The sequence below is a fragment of the Dendrobates tinctorius genome, unplaced genomic scaffold (assembly GCF_039654945.1).
Source record: "Dendrobates tinctorius isolate UK_male_01 unplaced genomic scaffold, ASM3965494v1 ptg000010l, whole genome shotgun sequence".
Lineage (NCBI taxonomy): Eukaryota > Metazoa > Chordata > Amphibia > Anura > Dendrobatidae > Dendrobates > Dendrobates tinctorius.
The window spans coordinates 6,767,560-6,786,679 of record NW_027361678.1 but is presented as its reverse complement, the minus strand read 5'-3'; the positions used below and the strand labels follow the sequence as shown (position 1 = coordinate 6,786,679).

Genomic DNA, 19,120 nt, shown 5'->3' with positions numbered 1-19,120 from the left:
AGAATTGGCTGGAATTGAGATTGAAGCCATGTCACGTTTGGAGAGCACCTGATGTGCCCAAACAGCGGAACCCCCCCCCCCATATTCTAATTACAACCCCAGCCCAACCCTAACTATAGCACTAAACCCTAACCTGCCGTATCTGTTTTTACTTTATAACAATATCGCTGACTGACAGATGTTGCCAGCAGCACTTGTCACACTGTTTCTCCTCTAATCTCTCACCAACAGGAGATCTGAGGAGAAACAGCGTTATTATGAGTCAGATCACCCGGGAAAGTCTGTTGCTACAACAAACTTTCCCAGTGATTCGTCTCATTGGCTGGTGTGAGGCTGACGTCATCAGGACCTGAAACAATCAGGTCTCGATGAGGTTGGGGGTCTCGGGAAGCGTTGCGCGCCGGGATCCCCATGTTATTAGATACGTGGGGGTCCCGATCAGCACAGAAACGCCGACCGTAGACAAACGGCGCTGCACAAAGCCCTGCTAGCGCTGACATTTATCTAACGATGGTCAAGAAGCGGTTAAGTTTTTATTTTGTTTGTTTCTCACAGGCATTCCCCCCTTTTGGAGGACAGGTGGCAGAAAATCCACACTTTGGATACTTTGCATTATCACAAACTTCATGCTTTTTTCATTCATCATGTTGAAGGCACTTTAAATGGCCACAGATCGATGGTGGTCCAGGATCCAAGATCCCCACAGATCACATAATAGATGCCCCCCCAGAAAAGCACAACTCAAGAGCCAGAAGAGTGAATAGACAGCAAAGTACAGATTGTCTCCTGAGCGGTGTACTTCGCTTTGGGTGTCTATTGAGCGATCTGTTGGGGTGTCAGCTCCTTGCCCACTACCAATCCGCAAGTAATTATAAGTGAAAAAGAATAATAATAATCTCTTTCTTTATATAGCGCCAACATATTCCGCAGCTCTTTACAGTTTAACAAACACAAGTCATAAGTAACAACGTTAACAATACAATAATTAAAGCAAAATAAGACGACCCTGCTGGTGAGAGCTTACAATCTACAATGAGGTGGGGGAGATACAGAGTACAGGTGTGTATTTACAATTTTATATTTACAATGATGGTCCAGCCATCTTGAGGGAGTGAGGGATGGATGGAGATAGTGAATGGGCTACACACGCACACTTACACATAGAATGACTGTGATTAGTGAACATGATAGGCCGCTCTGAACAAATCTGTTTTGAGGGATCGCCTGAAACTATGCAAATTGTGGATAGTCCTAATTTCTTGGGGTAGAGCATTCTAGAGGATTGGCGCAGCGCGGGAGAAGTCTTGGAGTCGGGAGGTACGGATTAGTGCAGAGGTTAGTCGAAAGTAGTTTGCAGAGTGCAGCGGTCGGTTAGGCCAATAGACAGAAATGAGGGAGGAGATGTAAGGGGGTGATGCACTGTGGAAAGCTTTGTGTGTGAGAACAAGTACTTTGAATTGGATCCTATAATGAATGGGCAGCCAGTGTAAGGACTGGCGAAGAGTGGACGTGTCCGAGTACCGATTAGCCAGATGGACGATCCTGGCCGCTGCATTAAGTATGGACTGGAGAGGGGATAGTTGAGTAACGGGGAGGCTAATTAATAGAGCGTTGCAGTAATCCAGGCGGGCGTGGATCAATGATACAGTGAGGGTTTTTGTTGTTTCCATGGTGAGAAACTGGCAGATTCTAGAGATGTTCTTTAGGTGTAAGCGGCAAGAGCGGGCAAGAGATTGTATATGGGATGTGAAGGAGAGATTGGTGTCAAACACCCAGACAACGCGCCTGCTGACGGGGTGTTATTGTGGTGCCACCCATGGAGAGGGGGATGTAAGATTTAGGGAGGTTAGTAGACGGCGGGAGCAGAAGTAGTTCGGTTTTGGAGAGGTTGAGTTTCTGATAGAGAGCAGACATGATGTTGGAGACTGCGGACAGACAGTCACTGGCGTTCTTTATTACAGCAGGGGTAAGGTCGGGGAATGACGTGTATAGTTGTGTGTCATCAGCATAAAGATGGTACTGAAAGCCAAATCTGCTGATGGTCTGTCCAATTGGGGCCGTGTAGAGAGAGAAGAGAAGGGGGCCAAGGACTGAGCCCTGAGGTACCCCCACAGCGAGAGGAAGAGGAGATGACGTGGAGCCAGAAAACAGAACACTGAAGGAGCAGTCAAAGATAGGAAGAGAACCAGGAGAGAGCAGTGTCCTTAATGCCTAGTGACTGTAGCCTAGAGAGTAGAAGATGGTGGTCAACAGTGTCGAAAGCTGCAGATAGGTCAAGAAGAATGAGCAGAGAGTGGTCACCGTTAAGTTCTGCTGTCAGAAGGTCATTGGTCACTTTGAGTGCAGTTTCAGCCAAATGTAGGGGGCGGAAGCCGGACTGTGAAGGGTCTAGGAGTGAGTGAGTGGAGAGGTAATGGGTAAGGCGGGAGTAAACTAGGCGCTCCAAAAGTTTAGAGATGAAGGGGAGATTGGAGACTGGTCTGTACTTGTTTGTACAGGATGGGTCGAGAGCCGGTTTCTTTAGTAATGGAGTAACGATGGCGTGTTTGAAGGATGAAAAGATTAAAGATTGCAGTTAGGCGAGTTGTGACGACTGGAGAGAGAACCGGAGGAGATGTGAGGGAATGGGGTCGGTAGTGCATGTGGTCGGACGAGAGGAGTCTGGAGACTTCTTCTGTGATGGAATCAAATGTTGAAAGTGAGCCAGGGGAGATGCAGGAAGGGATGGGAGTCACAGCACTTGGTGGTTGGGAGCAGATTTCCTGACGGATATTATCCATTTTTTCTGTAAAGTGGGAGGCCAGGTCGTCAGCACAAATGTCTGTGATAGGGCCTTGTGCTTTCGGCCTGAGGAGGCAGTGAAAGGTGTCAAAGATTCTTGGGTTGTTGGCTAGTGAGGAGATCAGGGTGGTGAAGTAGGTCTGTTTGGCGAGGTGAAGGGCAGCGTTATAGATTCTTAGCGTAAATTTGAAGTGGATGAAGTCTTCTGGTGTGCGGGTTTTTCTCCATAGGCGTTCAGCACTCCTAGAGCATCGCTGGAGAAGTCGAGTTTGCGATGTGAGCCAGGGCTGTTTTACTCTGTGCTTGGAGGTTCTGAGGGTGAGGGGAGCTACTTGGTCAAGGGTGCTTCTAAGAGCATCATTGTAGTGATGAACAGCCAGATCAGGACAGGAAAAAGAGGAGATTGGGGACAGTGATGAGTGTAGGGAGTCTGAGAGTGTCTGACTGTTAATGGCTTGTAGATTTCTGACTGTGTGGTAGGTAGGAGTGAGCCGGGGTGGGCGAGGATTTGTGAGCGTGAAGGAGAGAATGCTGTGGTCAGTGAGTGGAAGCGGTGAGTTATTTAGGTGGAAGATTGAACAGAGCCGGACAAAGACCAGTTCAAGGGTGTTACCGTCCTTGTGTGTCTCAGAGGTTGAAAGCGGCGAGAGGCCTAGAGAGGTGGTTAGTGATAGAAGCTGGGATGCAGATGTGGAAGTAGGGCTGCTAATGGGGATGTTGAAGTCTCCCAGGATAAGAGTTGGTAGTTCTGAGGACATGAAGTGCAGCAGCCAGGCTGAAAAGTGGTCAAGGAAGTAGGTGGCCGAGCCTGGGGGCCGGTATATGACCGCTACTCTGAGGGAGAGGGGACGGAAGAGCCTGATGGTGTGGACTTAAACAGAAGGGAATGAGAGTGAGAGTGATGGAACTGGGGGGGGGGGGGGAATGACGTGGAAAGTGGATTGTGGGGACAGGAGTATGCCAACTCCGCCACCATATCTGTTTGTGGGTCTCGGGGAATGAGAGAATTGTAAGCCACCATAGGGAATGGCAGCAGGAGAGATAGTGTCAGAATCCTGAATCCAGGTTTCAGTGAGGGCCAACAGATTAAGAGAGTTGTTAAGAAAGTAGTTGTGCATGAAAGGAAGCTTGTTACAAACAGACTGTGGATTCCAGAGGGCACAATTAAAAGATGGACATGAGGGAGTGAAAGTAATATTAATAAGATTATTATGGTTTCGATATGAGGTTGAGGTTGGGGGATGGTGGACCAGGGTTGGGTGAGATGTCACCTGAAATCAGTAGGAGTAGGAAAATAAAGAGAAAATAGTTGTTGGAATTGTAAGTAGTTTTTTTTGCTATGTGTGTGGGTAAGATGGGCTGAGGTTTTTCAGGAAGGTGAGGAGTTCATGGGAGAGGGAAGTATAGAGGGGCTGATGTGTATGAGTCGTGATTGAGGGGGGGGGGATGGGGTTGTGAATGTGGATGGCAAGGGAGCACAGGAGGATAGAAATAAAGCACATGGTTAAAGGGGAAGGCAAAGAGTGGGTTACCCGCTTCCTGCCCTGATTAACTGCCATGGATAACTGCCGTTTTGCTTGATGCTTAGCTTCTGTGATGCTTTGCTTATGGGATGCCTGAGTGCACCCCACACTGCGTGCTTCCCCTTAGGAACTACTAAATATATAGGCCACACTACAGGGTCAGGAGAGAGGGATTGTGGGAGCTGGTTTGGGATAATTTGGCAGCTGGGGTCAGCACACCAGGGGGTGGTTAGATGATCAAAGGCACGAGACCAGGCTGCATCTATATGCTAGAGCACCTTCCAACTGATAAGATCTAGATAGGCCCCAGTCAAGAAAAAAAATGTGGTTACTTTTTACAATTGTCAGAGAACGACAGCTGCATGCAAATTATTAAACAGCAGCAACTGGAGCTTGCTCTGGTCACTGCTGTTAGAGGGAAGTGCTGGCTACACAACAGCTGTCATCTGGCCTGTACAGAGCAGGCTCAACTCCTCACACTGCACCCAATGTGCAACTTACATGTATCTCACATGAAAGGGTCAATGATATTTTAGCAAGATTTTTTACATGCATTTCTTTTGTCAGTTGAATTCAATATGTTCCAGGGAATATGTAAGAAATGTTTAGGAATGGTGCAAGAGTCGTGACAAAGAGCTCAAGTTGCCGATTTGGCGTCCAAACGTCCCTACACACATGGTCTGCTATATATCATACAGCGTAACATTTCTATAGTAGCAGAATCCATCCACCAGGTGGCACTATGATAAAGCTGAACAAGTTACAAAGAATGCTGCTGCATTCATCATTGTGACCTCTGCCATGACAGCTCATATTGCTAAGCCACACTTTTCTGGAAGGTAAGACTCAGGCATTTACACAGAATCAACATACAGATTTTTCCATTTAAATTTTTCCCCACACATTTACCCTCCTTGAGATAAGCCGGGCATGAAGATTAGATGAAAGCTGTCCAAACCAGACCTGCACCAGTAATAAATCATTAAAGGCAGTCCATCAGCATAACGAGTAGCCTCATCGGGGATATAACCACTATACATATCATAACTTTCATACTCGCCCCAGGCAAACCAGCAGATGTGAAAGTGAGCGTCGCAGGGAACTCCTTTAACCCCTTACCTACAATGGACGTAATATTTCGTCCATGTGACCCTGGACCTAATTCCCATGAACGGAATATTACGTCATAGCGATCAGCGGCGCCCACGTGGTGAGCGCCGCTGATCGCGGCCGGGTGTCAGCTGATTGTGCCGGGTGTCAGCTGTGATAATGTGTCAGGGGCGGTCACGGACTGCCCCCGACACGTTAACCCCTTGCACACCGCGATCAAACACGATCGTGGTGTACCGGGAGTTAAAGGGAAGCATCGGCAGGGAGGGGGCTCCCTCAGTGGTTCCCTGAGCCCCCCACAGCAGCGCAATGTACAGCGCTGCTGCGGGGCTCTTTCCCTGCAGGTCCCCGGATACAAGATGGCGACGGGGACCTTCGGGGGCCTGCAGGGAGCTGGTTTCCTCATGCCTGCAAAGCGCAGGCAAGGAGGAAGCCTGCAGTACTGCCTGTGACAGATCAGCGATCTGTCACAGGACAGTGATGTCCCCCCTGGGACAACCTAATAAATAAATTAAAAAAAAAAAATGTGTAAAAATAATTAAAAAAAATAAATCGCTAAATAAAAAAAAAAAAAAAAGTTCCCTAATAAATTCATTTTTTTTATTTCCAAAAAAACAACAAAACTGCACATATTTGGTATCGCCGCCTCTGTAACGACCTGCCCTATAAAACTGTCCCATTAGTTAACCCCTTTAGCGAACCCCTTAATAAAACGAAGCAAAAAAATAATGATTTATTATCATACCGCCGAACAAAAAGTGCAATAATGCGCGATCAAAAAGACGCATATACATATCCATGGTACCGCTGAAAACGTCAGCTTGTCCCGCAAAAAACGAGCTGCCATACAGCATCATCAGCAAAAAAAGTTAAAAAAAAGTTATAGCTCGCAGAATAAAGCGATGCAAAAATTATTTTTTATATAAAATTGTTTTCATTGCATAAAAGCGCCAAAACATAAAAAAATGACAAATGAGGTATCGCTGTAACCGTACTGACCCGAAGAATAAAACCACTTTATCAATTTCACCGCACGCGGAACGGTGTAAACGCACCCCCCCCAAAAGAAATTCATGAAACGCTGGTTTTTGGTCATTCTGCGTCCCAAAAATCGGAATAAAAAGCGATCAAAAGATGTCACGTGCCCGAAAATGGTACCAATAAAAATGTCAACTCGTCCCGCAAAAAATAAGACCTCACATGACTTGGTGGGTCAAAATATGGAAAAATTATAGTTCTCAATAATTTTAACCCCGCGCGTTCCAATTCGCCAAACAATTTTGCCCCTATCTACATACTGGGGGAAAAGTGTGTGCGCGTCAAGCCCCGCCCCTCATTGTGATGTCACAATGCCCCTATTTGCATACTGGGGAAGCAGTGCGTGCACGCCAAGCCCCGCCCCTCATTATGATGACACAATGGTTAGCATGGCGACGCTGATGTCAAAGGTTGCAAGCCCCGCCGCCGCTCATTATGATGTCGCAATGGTTGACTATGGATTGGAGGATGTGTGATGAGTATATGGGCACGGGACTATGGGATGGAGGATATGTATGACGGGTATATGGGCACGGGACTATGGGATGGAGGATATGTATGATGGGTATATGGGCACAGGACTATGGGATGGAGGATATGTATATGGGCATATGGACACGGGACGGCGGATATGTATATGGGCACGGGACTATGGGATGGAGGATATGTATGATGGGTATATGGGCACGGGACTATGAGATGGAGGATATGTATGATGGGTATATGGGCACGGGACTATGGGATGGAGGATATGTATGATGGGTATATGGGCACGGGACTATGAGATGGAGGATATGTATGATGGGTATATGGGCACGGGACTATGAGATGGAGGATATGTATGATGGGTATATGGGCACGGGACTATGGGATGGAGAATATGTATGATGGGTATATGGGCATGGGACTATGGGATGGAGGATGTGTGATGGGTATATGGGCACTCGACTATGGGATGGAGGATGTGTGATGGGTATATGGGCACTCGACTATGGGATGGAGGATATGTATGATGGGTATATGGGCACGGGCCTATGGGATCGTGGATATGTATGATGGGTATATGGGCATGGGACTATGGGATGGAAGATAATTATAATTTTCTATAACTAACCACAGTTAGTTACTATGCCCGGGCAGCGCCGGGCTCTTCAGCTATTTACAATAAAAAGCGTCTTTTAGCCTATGAAAGCTGCCAAATATAAAACCTGCCATAAATAGTAAATCACCCCCTTAGTTAGGGAAAAATAATAAAATTAAAAGAAAATGCATTTATTTCCATTTTCCCATTAGGGCTAGGGTTAGGGCTGAGATTAGGGTTAGGGGTGTGTTGTGGTTATTGTTGGAGTTATAATTGGGGGCAGTGGCGGATTATAATGAGGTCAATTTGGGCAGTTGCCCCGGGCCCAGTGGGGTTAAGGGGCCCACAGCCCAGGCCAGTAAATTGCCCCATTATAATCCGCCACCGCGCAGGGCCGGATTATAGGCAGGGCAGGCGGGGCTTCAGCCCCGGGGCCCCCACCACAAGAGCTTCTAAGGGGGCCCCCACCACATTCCTGCTGGCTGCTGCAATGGCACTCCATCTTCTCCCCACCTAAAAGTGAGTGACCGTGGGGGCGGCATTATGTGCTCTGCTACCAGCAGCATCTACAAGTAGCGTGAACGCTGATGCTGCTGGTAGCGTGCAAAGGCTTGTGATGAGATCACAGGAGGTAAGGTGTCAGGGCCCCCGATCATGTGACCCCTGTCTCCTCCCCTCCTGTGACCTCATCACAGGTCCTGTGCGCACAGCACAGAGCACTGAGAGCAGCCATGTATGTGGAGTGCGGCTCTGCGGGTGGAGGTCGGTGCTGGAGGCCCCATTATTCTCTATGTGGAGTGCGGCTCTGCGGGTGGAGGTCAGTGCTGGAAGCTCCATTATTCTCAATGTGGAGTGCGGCTCTGCGGGTGGAGGTAGGTGCTGGAGGCTCCATTATTCTCTATGTGGAGTGCGGCTCTGCGGGTGGAGGTCGGTGCTGGAGGCCCCATTATTCTCTATGTGGAGTGCGGCTCTGCGGGTGGAGGTCGGTGCTGGAGGCTCCATTATTCTCTATGTGGAGTGCGGCTCTGCGGGTGGAGGTCGGTGCTGGAGGCCCCATTATTCTCTATGTGGAGTGCGGCTCTGCGGGTGGAGGTCGGTGCTGGAGGCTCCATTATTCTCTATGTGGAGTGTGGCTCTGCGGGTGGAGGTAGGTGCTGGAGGCTCCATTATTCTCTATGTGGAGTGCGGCTCTGCGGGTGGAGGTAGGTGCTGGAGGCTCCATTATTCTATATGTGGAGGTCGGATCTGGAGGCTCCATTATTCTCTATGTGGAGTGCGGCTCTGCGGGTAGAGGTCGGTGCTGGAGGCTCCATTATTCTCTATGTGGAGTGCGGGTGGAGGCTCCATTATTCTCTATGTGGAGTGGGGCTCTGCGGGTGGAGGTCGGTGCTGGAGGCTCCATTATTCTCTATGTGGAGTGTGGCTCTGCGGGTGGAGGTCGGTGCTGGAGGCTCCATTATTCTCTATGTGGAGTGCGGCTCTGCAGGTGGAGGTCGGTGCTGGAGCCCCCATTATTCTCTATGTAGAGTGTGGCTCTACGATTCGTGACCCCCGTCACGTGACGAGGGGGGCCCACAGAGTCTGAACTGCCCCGGGCCCTGGCTACCCTTAATCCACCCCTGATTGGGGGGTTTCCACTGTTTAGGCACATCAGGTGCTCTCCAAACGCAACATGGCGTCTGATCTCAATTCCAGCCAATTCTGCGTTGAAAAAGTCAAATGGTGCTCCTTCCCTTCCAAGCTCTGCCATGCGCCCAAACAGTGTTTTACCCCCACATATAGGGTATCAGCGTACTCAGGACAAATTGCAAAACAACTTTTGGGGTCCAATTTCTCCTATTACCCTTAGGAAAATAAAAAATTGGGGGCAAAAATATCATTTTTGTGGAAAAAAAATGATTTTTTTATTTTCACGCCCGGGCGTTATAAACTACTGTGAAGCACTTGGGGGTTCAAAGTGCTCACCACACATCTAGATAAGTTCCTTAGGGGGTCTAGTTTCCAAAATGGGGTCGTTTGTGGGGGGTTTCCACTGTTTAGGTACATCAGGGGCTCTCCAAAAGCAACATGACACCCACAGACCATTCCATCAAAGTCTGCATTCCAAAACGTCACTACTTCCCTTCCGACCCCCAACGTGTACCCATACAGTAGTTTTCTCCCACATATGGGGTATCAGCATACTCAGGACAAATTGGACAACTTTTGGGGTCCAATTTCTCCTGGTACCCTTGGGAAAATAAAAAAAATTGGGGACTAAAAGATCATGTTTGTGGAAAAAATACGATTTTTTTATTTTTTGCCCGGGCGTTATAAACTTCTGAGAAGCCCTTGGGGGTTCAAAGTGCTCACCACACATCTAGATAAGTTCCTTAGGGGGTCTAGTTTCCAAAATGGGGTCGTTTGTGGGGGGTTTCCACTGTTTTGGTACATCAGGGGTTTTCCAATCGCGACATGTGGGGTATCAGCGTACTCAGGACAAATTGCACAATAACTTTTAGGGTCCTGTTACCCTTGGGAAAATAAAAATTGGGGGTGAAAGATTATTTTTGTGGAAAAATATGATTTTTTAATTGTACCGCTGTACGTTATAAACTTCTGTGAAGCCCTTGTGGGTTCAAAGTTCTCATCACATATCTAGATAAGTTCCTTGGGGGGGGGGGGGGGTCTAGTTTCCAAAATGGGGTCACCACTGTTAAGGTACATCAGGGGCTCTCCAAACGTGACATGGCGTCCGATCTGAATTCCAGCCAATTTTGCATTGAAAAAGTCAAACGGCGCTCCTTCCATTCTGAGCTCTGCCATGCGCCGAAACAGTGGTTCCCCCCCACATATCAGGTATCAGCGTACTCAGGACAAATTGCACAATAACTTTTGCAGTCCAATTTCTCCTGTTACCCTTGGTAAAATAAAAAAAAATTGAACCTGAAGTATTTTTTTGTGAAAAAAAGTTAAATGTTCATTTTTTTTTTTAAATATTCAAAAAAATTCCTGTGACTCACCTGAAGGGTTAATAAACTTCTTGAATGTGGTTTTGAGCACCTTAAGGGGTGCAGTTTTTAGAATAGTGTCACTTTTGGGTATTTTCTATCATATAGACCCCTCAAAGTGGCTTCAAATGTGATGTGGTCCGTAAAAATAAAATGGTGCTGCAAAAGTGAGAAATCGCTGGTCAACTTTTAACCCTTATAACTTCCTAACAAAAAAAAAAAAAAAATGTTGGTTCCAAAATTGTGCTGATGTAAAGTAAACATGTGGGAAATGTTATTTATTAAGGTTTTTTGTGTGCCGTATCTCTGTGATTTAAGGGCATGAAAATTCAAAGTTGGAAAATTGTGAAATTTTAAACATTTTCACCAAATTTCCATTTTTTTCACAAATAAACGCAAGTTATTTGAATGAAATTTTACCACTAACATGAAGTACAATATGTCACGAGAAACCAGTGTCAGAATCACCAGGATCCATGGAAGTGTTCCAGAGTTATTACCTCATAAAGGGACAGTGGTCAGAATTGCAAAAAATTGGCCCGGGAGTTAACGTGCAAACCACCCTTGGTAGTGAAGGGGTTAAAACGGGCAAATGTTCAGCCAAACCACCATGACTCATGTACGAACTTAAATGGTCGCACCTTTTATCACTGGCAGCATTTCTAGCTATTTACAGAGGGAAGCTGGTATTCACAGGAGAGGGAAAGATCGCAAGTACGGACCCCCTTCCTGATCAGCTATATATAAAAACAGTCCTTATGGAGTGCCTCCTACATAGTTCACCAGTTCATCTACCTGTGGAAAAGGTCACTGGCAGCTATGACAAGTAACCATGATATTCCACGCTGTGTGTATAGGGGGTCCCCCACCAACCAAAAAAACAGGGGTCCTCAGTGTCATTGATAATTTTTGTAATGGACACAGATGACATTTATTCTCTGCTTAAATGCAGATCTATCCCTCAGCTGTACAGGGGTCCTTCGTGTTTTCAAAAAGTGGGCTTCCCGCCCATCGTGTATTTCTGGTATATCATCTGACATGGTAAAAATTACTCACAGCACCAAGTTGGCTTTGTGCTTGCCAGTTTCCAAATCTTGCAAAAAAGTTGATGGAAAGAGCCATGTCTCCACCACTGACGGGCTCCAAAGAACACATTGGGGGGAATGGTGGGAGCTATCGCGCCGCTCCGCAGAACAGACAGGGTTCCATGCGAGATTGCAGAGACTCTATTCACTTCTATGATCGCACATTGCATCTCTAATTACAATAAACCCCGCTCAAAGCATCAGTGGTAACCCCCATAACATATACTCCGCATCCCCTGCAGTTGGGGGGGGGGGGGTACAGGGAACCCTGCATCCTATACTCCGCATCTCCTGTAGTGTAGGGAGAGGTTTACACGTATATACCGGGACTCCCGCATTCTATACTCCGCAGCTCCTGTAGTTAGAAGGGGAGATACATGTATATACCAGGACCCACGCATCCTATACTCCGCAGCTCCTGTAGTTAGAAGGGGAGATACATGTATATACCAGGACCCCCGCATCCTTTACTCCGCATCTCCTGTAGTTGGGGGGGGGGGGGGGTACATGTATATACCAGGACCCCCGCATTCTATACTCTGCAGCTCCTGTAGTTAGGAGGGGGAGGTACATGTATATACTAGGACTCCCGCATCCTACACGCCGCATCTCCTATAGTGTAGGGAGGGGTGGTACATGTATATACCAGGACTCCCGCATCCTACACTCCGCATCTCCTATAGTGCAGGGAGGGGCTTACACGTATATACCAGGACCCACGCATCCTATACTCCGCAGCTCCTGTAGTTGGGGTGGGGTGGGGGGGGGGGGGGGTACATGTATATACCAGGACCCCCGCATTCTATACTCTGCAGCTCCTGTAGTTAGGGGGGGGGGGGGGGGAGGAGGGAGGTACATGTATATACCAGGACTCCCGCATTCTACACTCCGCATCTCCTATAGTGTAGGGAGGGGTGGTACATGTATATACCAGGACTCCCGCATCCTACACTCCGCATCTCCTATAGTGTAGGGAGGGGTTTACACGTATATACCAGGACCCCCACATTCTATACTCCGCATCTCCTGTAGTTGGGGGGTTTACACATATACATTATTTGAGGTACACGTGCTTTCAGACCTCAAATAATGCCAAGAAGCACCTTCCTCAGGCTACTAAGGTGGTAATTCCACGGCACTGGAAGTCCTTAGACCCACCTCCGCTAGAGGAATGGTTTGGGGAGGTGGCTAGAGTTCACCGGATGGAATCCCCGATAGCCCATACACAAGAGGCAGCTAACAAATTAGCTGCAAAATGTTTTTATTGGGAGTCCTTCTTATCCTCAGTGATGTACCAAAATATGCTAATTGCTATTTTATCCTTTTACGATATTTGATATGCCTGTATCATAGTTCATGCTCCGTCTGCCTTAGTGATTTGTCCTCATGGTCCCTATAAACATTTCTTCTCTTTTCTCTTCTTCTTGTCATTTAGTTTAACAGGTTGTCAATTGTCTTTGTCTTTCGCAAACTACTGTTGATACCGTAGAGTTGTTTGTTTTCATGTTACTACACAATTCTCTTTTTCAGTAGTTACTATGCCATATGGTGTGTTCTTTTGAACCTGTTGACATGTTTGTTTTTGTTGTGTATTATAAAACAATAAAATTTTGAATAAGAAAAAAAAATAATGCTAATAAAATAATTTCATAATCCTTTAGAAACAATACTAATGTTTTAACTCAGGAAGAGATCAGAAATCAATATTTTGTGGAATAACCATGATTTTTAATCACAGCTTTCATGCGTCTTGGCATGCTTTCCACCAGTCTTTCACGCTGCTTTTGGGTGACCTTATGCCACTCCTGGTACAAACATTTAAGCAGTTCTTCTTTGTTTGATGACTTGTGACTATCCATCTTCCTCTTGATTACATTCCAGAGGTTTTCAATGGGGTTCAGGTCTGGAGATTGGGCTGGCCATGACAGGGATTTGATGTGATGGTCCTTCATCCATACATTGATTGACCTAGGTGTGTGGCATAGCGCATTGTCCTGCTGGAAAAAACAGTCCTCAGAGTTGGGGAACATTGCCTGAGCAGAAGGAATCAACTGTTATTCCAGGATAACCTTGTATGCGGCTTGATTCACACGTCCTTCACAAAGATTAACCTGCCCAATTCCAGCATTGCTGAAGCATCCCCAGATCATCACCGATCCTCCAGCAAATGTCACAGTGAGTGCAAGACACTGTGGCTTGTACTCCTCTCCAGGTCTCCGTCTAACCATTAGACGACCAGGTGTTGGGCAGAATTGAAAATTAGGCTCATCAGAGAAGATTACCTTACTCCAGTCCTCTATGGTCCAATCCTTATGGTCTTTGGCGAAACTTCAGCCTGGCTCTCCTTTGCTTCTCATTGATGAAAGGCTTTTTTCTACCTTTACATGACTTGAGCCCTGCCTCTAGGAGCCTGTTATGAACTGTTCTTGCCGTGCACTTCACCCCAGCTGTCATTTGCCATTGCTTTTGAGGGTCACTTGAAGTCATCCTGCAGTTGCTGAATGGACTGTCGTCTTAGAAATTTTAAGGATGGAGGCAACATGACTTTCACTGTATCCCTCTGCTAGTAAAGCCAGAATGGAGCCTTTTTTTCCTCACTCTTTTCAACTCCTTTGGCATGGTTAAAAGCTATTTTTTCATTCCTATTACTTTTGGGATATTGCTAGCACTTGTTTTGCCATCCAGCTTGTCCTATTGCAAGAGGATTGTCAACATCACAGCAGGGTTTTTCATACTTTCCTTCGTTAAATAAGATTTGGTTCAGGTGATCACCTAATCAGAAGCACATTAAGTAGAATGAGGTGTACTCTGGTTGGAATTCAACTGACACTGGAATGGAATGGCTGTCAGACATGTAGAGAAGCTGATTTTTATAGAACTGTGCAGTGGTCTCTTCATTTTTGCCAGTGCTGTAAATAACATGAAAGTCGCGCTGCAGCGTCTCTCCTCCCCCACCGCCTGGTGTACATGGAGCCCACAGCCCCCGCACTTACCTCTCCGTGTCCCTCCCATCAAAGAAGATGAAGTCGCCGCTCTGGACGCACTTGGCGCAGGTCAGCCTCCGGCGCGTCGTGTTACATAAGGGGCAGCGCTCCACAGCCACATACAGCCCCTCGGCGTCATCCACAGAGTCCACCAGCTCCGTCCCTCTGCGGGGGCTCCCGCTCGCCCCCGCCGGGAACTGCTGCCAGCTCCGGACTCCTCGCTCACTGGGAGACGCCATGACAGCTTCTTCTCACCGGCTGTCACGTGGGATTTTGTTTTCAAGCAGGTGCACGCTGGGAAAAGGGGGCGGGGATAGCGTCCGCGGCAGGCAGGTGACACGTGACCTGACGGAGCGCTGCTGACGTCATTAGGGGGCGGCAGAGTAGTATAGAGCGGCGAGCTCGCCTCTCACAGGACGAGCGTTGTGTCACCAGACTCACACTGCAGGCCGTGTCTGTGCCAGGCAGTGTAATGGTGACCCTGCAGCACCTTCACACACTACATTTTTACCGCCATAAAGAGGTTGTCTGGGACTTGCATATCAGTGACCCATATGTAAAATATAGGTTGGCAGTAGGAGACCGCCGCCGCCTCACTAATCAGCTGTCTGCTCCCGAGGGGGAGGTATGGCATAGAAAACCACTGGAGGGGCCCATAATCCGGTCTCTGATATTTGGTGTGTCACCGAGCACCTTCAGCGTGTTTGTGTCTTGCAGGGGTTGTCTCATATTCACACACGAGTAAAATCGCAAAGTAGTTGTAGCAAGGAGCAACTGTGTGATTTACCTTTTACAACTGAGTTCTTAATTTTAGATTTTACTACTCACCGCCTAGGTACCAGACCACCGCCATAGTGTGAGCTTACTACTCACCGCCTAGATGCCCGACCACCGCCACAGCGGCAGCTTACTACTCACCGCCTAGATGCCCAACCACCGCAACAGCGGCAGCTTACTACTCACCGCCTAGGTGCCCGACCACCGCCACAGCGTCAGCTTACTTCTCACCGCCTAGATGCCCGACCACCGCCACAGCGTCAGCTTACTTCTCACCGCCTAGATGCCCGACCACCGCCACAGCGTCAGCTTACTCCTCACCGCCTAGGTGCCCAACCACCGCCACAGCGTCAGCTTACTACTCACCGCCTAGGTGCCCGACCACCGCCACAGCGTCAGCTTACTTCTCACCGCCTAGATGCCCGACCACCGCCACAGCGTCAGCTTACTTCTCACCGCCTAGATGCCCGACCACCGCCACAGCGTCAGCTTACTCCTCACCGCCTAGGTGCCCGACCACCGCCACAGCGTCAGCTTACTACTCACCGCCTAGATGCCCGACCACCGCCACAGCGTCAGCTTACTACTCACCGCCTAGGTGCCCGACCACCGCCACAGCGTCAGCTTACTTCTCACCGCCTAGATGCCCGACCACCGCCACAGCGTCAGCTTACTTCTCACCGCCTAGATGCCCGACCACCGCCACAGCGTCAGCTTACTCCTCACCGCCTAGGTGCCCGACCACCGCCACAGCGTCAGCTTACTACTCACCGCCTAGATGCCCGACCACCGCAACAGCGGCAGCTTACTACTCACCGCCTAGGTGCCCGACCACCGCAACAGCGGCAGCTTACTACTCACCGCCTAGGTGCCCGACCACCGCCACAGCGGCAGCTTACTACTCACCGCCTAGGTGCCCGACCACCGCCACAGCGGCAGCTTACTACTCACCGCCTAGGTGCCCGACCACCGCCACAGCGGCAGCTTACTACTCACCGCCTAGGTGCCCGACCACCGCGTCAGCTTACTAACCCGCCTAGGTGCCCGACCACCGCGTCAGCTTACTACTCACCACCTAGGTGCCCGACCACCGCCACAGCGGCAGCTTACTATTCACCGCCTAGGTGCCCGACCACCGCCACAGCGTCAGCTTACTACTCACCGCCTAGGTGCCCGACCACCGCGTCAGCTTAATAACCCGCCTAGGTGCCCGACCACCGCGTCAGCTTACTACTCACCACCTAGGTGCCCGACCACCGCCACAGCGTCAGCTTACTATTCACCTCCTAGGTGCCCGACCACCGCCACAGCGTCAGCTTGCTACTCACCGCCTAGGTGCCCGAACACCGCGTCAGCTTACTACTCACCGCCTAGGTGCCCAACCACAGCGTCAGCTTACTACTCACCGCCTAGGTGCCCGACCACCGCCACAGTGTCAGCTTACTACTCACCGCCTAGGTGCCTGACCACCGCCACAGCATCAGCTTACTACTCACCGCCTAGGTGCCCAACCACCGCAACAGCGGCAGCTTACTACTAACCACCTATGTGCCCAACCACCACCACAGCGTCAGCTTACTACTCACCGCCTAGGTGCCCGACCACATAGCTCCCACATAGTCTGCTGCCATTTGGGGGATTCCACCAGGGACCCCTGGGGTAGTGGGAGCCCTAGGCAGATGCCTAATCTGCCTACCATGAGCATGACCATGTTGCTGGTCTGCACTGTCAATCTTCAGCACAGCCCCTACACAGCAGGGAAAGGAACAGTGTGCTGTTGAAGAAAAGAAGGATCACCCCCCCTCCCCAAAGTCCCAGGCAACTCCATTAAATAGTATGACAATTCATGGGGTTCATTGCAGAAGAGAAAATCTGCAAAAATATATTTTTTTTTACACCAAAATCTACATCTGTGGGAAAAATTGTAAGGTTTAATGAAAGCGCAACCCCCCCCTAAGTACTGCATGACGTCATTGCTGGAAGCAGAGCATATGGAGATCATCAGAAGACAAGCCTACTGTTATCATGGGAGCTGGTGGTTACAGAGTATTTTTTGTTTTAGCCAGTCTGCAGCAGAAAACCTGCATCAAAATCCACTCAATTTGGCACAGATTTTCCTGGGCTTACTACAGAGTGTTTTCCCAGCAGGATGGACACATGTTGATGATATACAAGTAAAAAGACTCAGACAGTTTTAATAACTGATTTTTTTCAGCAGCAATTAGGGTATGTGCACATGTTGCAGATTTGGCCCTGTGGATCCGCAGCAGTTTTCCATGCGGTGTACAGTATCATGTAAACCTATGAAAAACCAAATCCGCTGTGCACATGCTGCAGAATATTCCGTGCAGAAACGCAGAGGTTTATTTTCCTCAGCATGTCTATTCTTTGTGCGGAATCCACAGTGTTTTTACACCTCTTCCATTATAGGAATCCGCAGGTGAAATCGGCACAAAATCCACAGGAAATCTGCACTAAATCCGCAGTTAAAACGCAGGTCATTTTACCTGCAGATTCTGCATGGAAAAATCCACACAAATCCACAACATGTGCACATACCCTTACAAGCGCCATGTGCAGAAATCCCAGCACTTACAGCCTCGGCTGCAATCACTGAGGTTATTAATGGTCATCTGAGGAATGTTCTGACACACTGAATGCATTTTGGAAAATCATCAAGATACACTGCTGGCAGCTCCTGTGTAATTACAGACCAATGGAGCCACCGAGGTGCTTGATGGGAGACCAGTCCAGAGATGCTGCAGCCATGGGAGCATGCTTACACCATGCAGGCCACTCAGTAGCACCAGCAACATGCAGTCTGGCATGGTAATATTGACTACTGCTCCTAGAACACTGGAGACATAGCTGGACCACTGGTTCCAGTTCTGGACTTCTTCCCTCATTGGTCGGCAGTTGTAAGTAGCGGATCTTGATGTGTTTAAGTCCATTCACTCCCCCTATATCATTAATATTTATCAATTCTGTGATTTCCATAATTCCACAACTTTATTCTTTGCATTGTATATTCAATGTTGGAGTGCATCAGAACACACCTATTATAACAGATCAGCAATGATGGCCTTATTTACTTCTGTACCTTGAAGCTGAGGAGGGATAGAGTCCCAATGCAGAATCCTGAACAGGTTTCCTCAAGCACCGGTCTGTCATATTGGCCAAATAAATGGAATGGAGTTCACTCACCCCACAAATAGTCCTCTAATGGAGAAGCAGCGGCCTAGAAAAGTTTGGCTACCTAGTTTAACAGGTAGGTGGCACCCCAACAAATTAGAGTTAGCTTGAGATCGGTGCTCTTTGCTATGGAGCCAACCACGGAGCTCCTGTAGACCAATAATAGCTAGTGAAGGAACTGAAAACATAAAAGGCATGTGGCGATGCTTATAGTAGAATTTATTGTTAGTATATCATATCCATTGGTTGGGTAAAAACCCTTCAGACATATAGGCCATGTTCACTGCATAAAGGACAAGGGAATCCAGGGAATTGGGTGGGCTTTCCTAAACAGGACCCAATTCTATCCAGGCCCATGGTGTACCTAGAACAGAACAAATTACCAATAACGTAGTAGACAACATTGGCAGAAATATACTAGGGTAAACCGCCATAGCAATACAAATTCCACTCCATATTCATCCTAAAGGTCCTTGTGATTCCTCTTCCTCACATCCCCTTGAGAAAGCGGCCTGTGTGGACGCAAACCACGCATCGGGGGGGGGGGGGGGGGGGGGGG

General features: G+C 48.4%; 1 protein-coding gene across 2 annotated transcripts in view; it reads right to left on the bottom strand.

Moving 5' to 3' along the window:
* The window catches only part of ATG14 (autophagy related 14), a 33,615-nt gene extending 18,740 nt beyond the window's left edge, over window positions 1-14,875 (bottom strand). Inside the window, exon 1 of one of the 2 annotated variants that reach the window (XM_073586098.1) lies at window positions 14,602-14,875. In XM_073586098.1, coding sequence (XP_073442199.1) covers window positions 14,602-14,831 — 230 coding nt within the window. In that variant the 5' untranslated portion in view covers window positions 14,832-14,875. The remainder of the gene's footprint in view (window positions 1-14,601) is intronic. The other variant, XM_073586107.1, reaches the window with a different exon arrangement.
* Window positions 14,876-19,120: the final 4,245 nt, after the last annotated feature.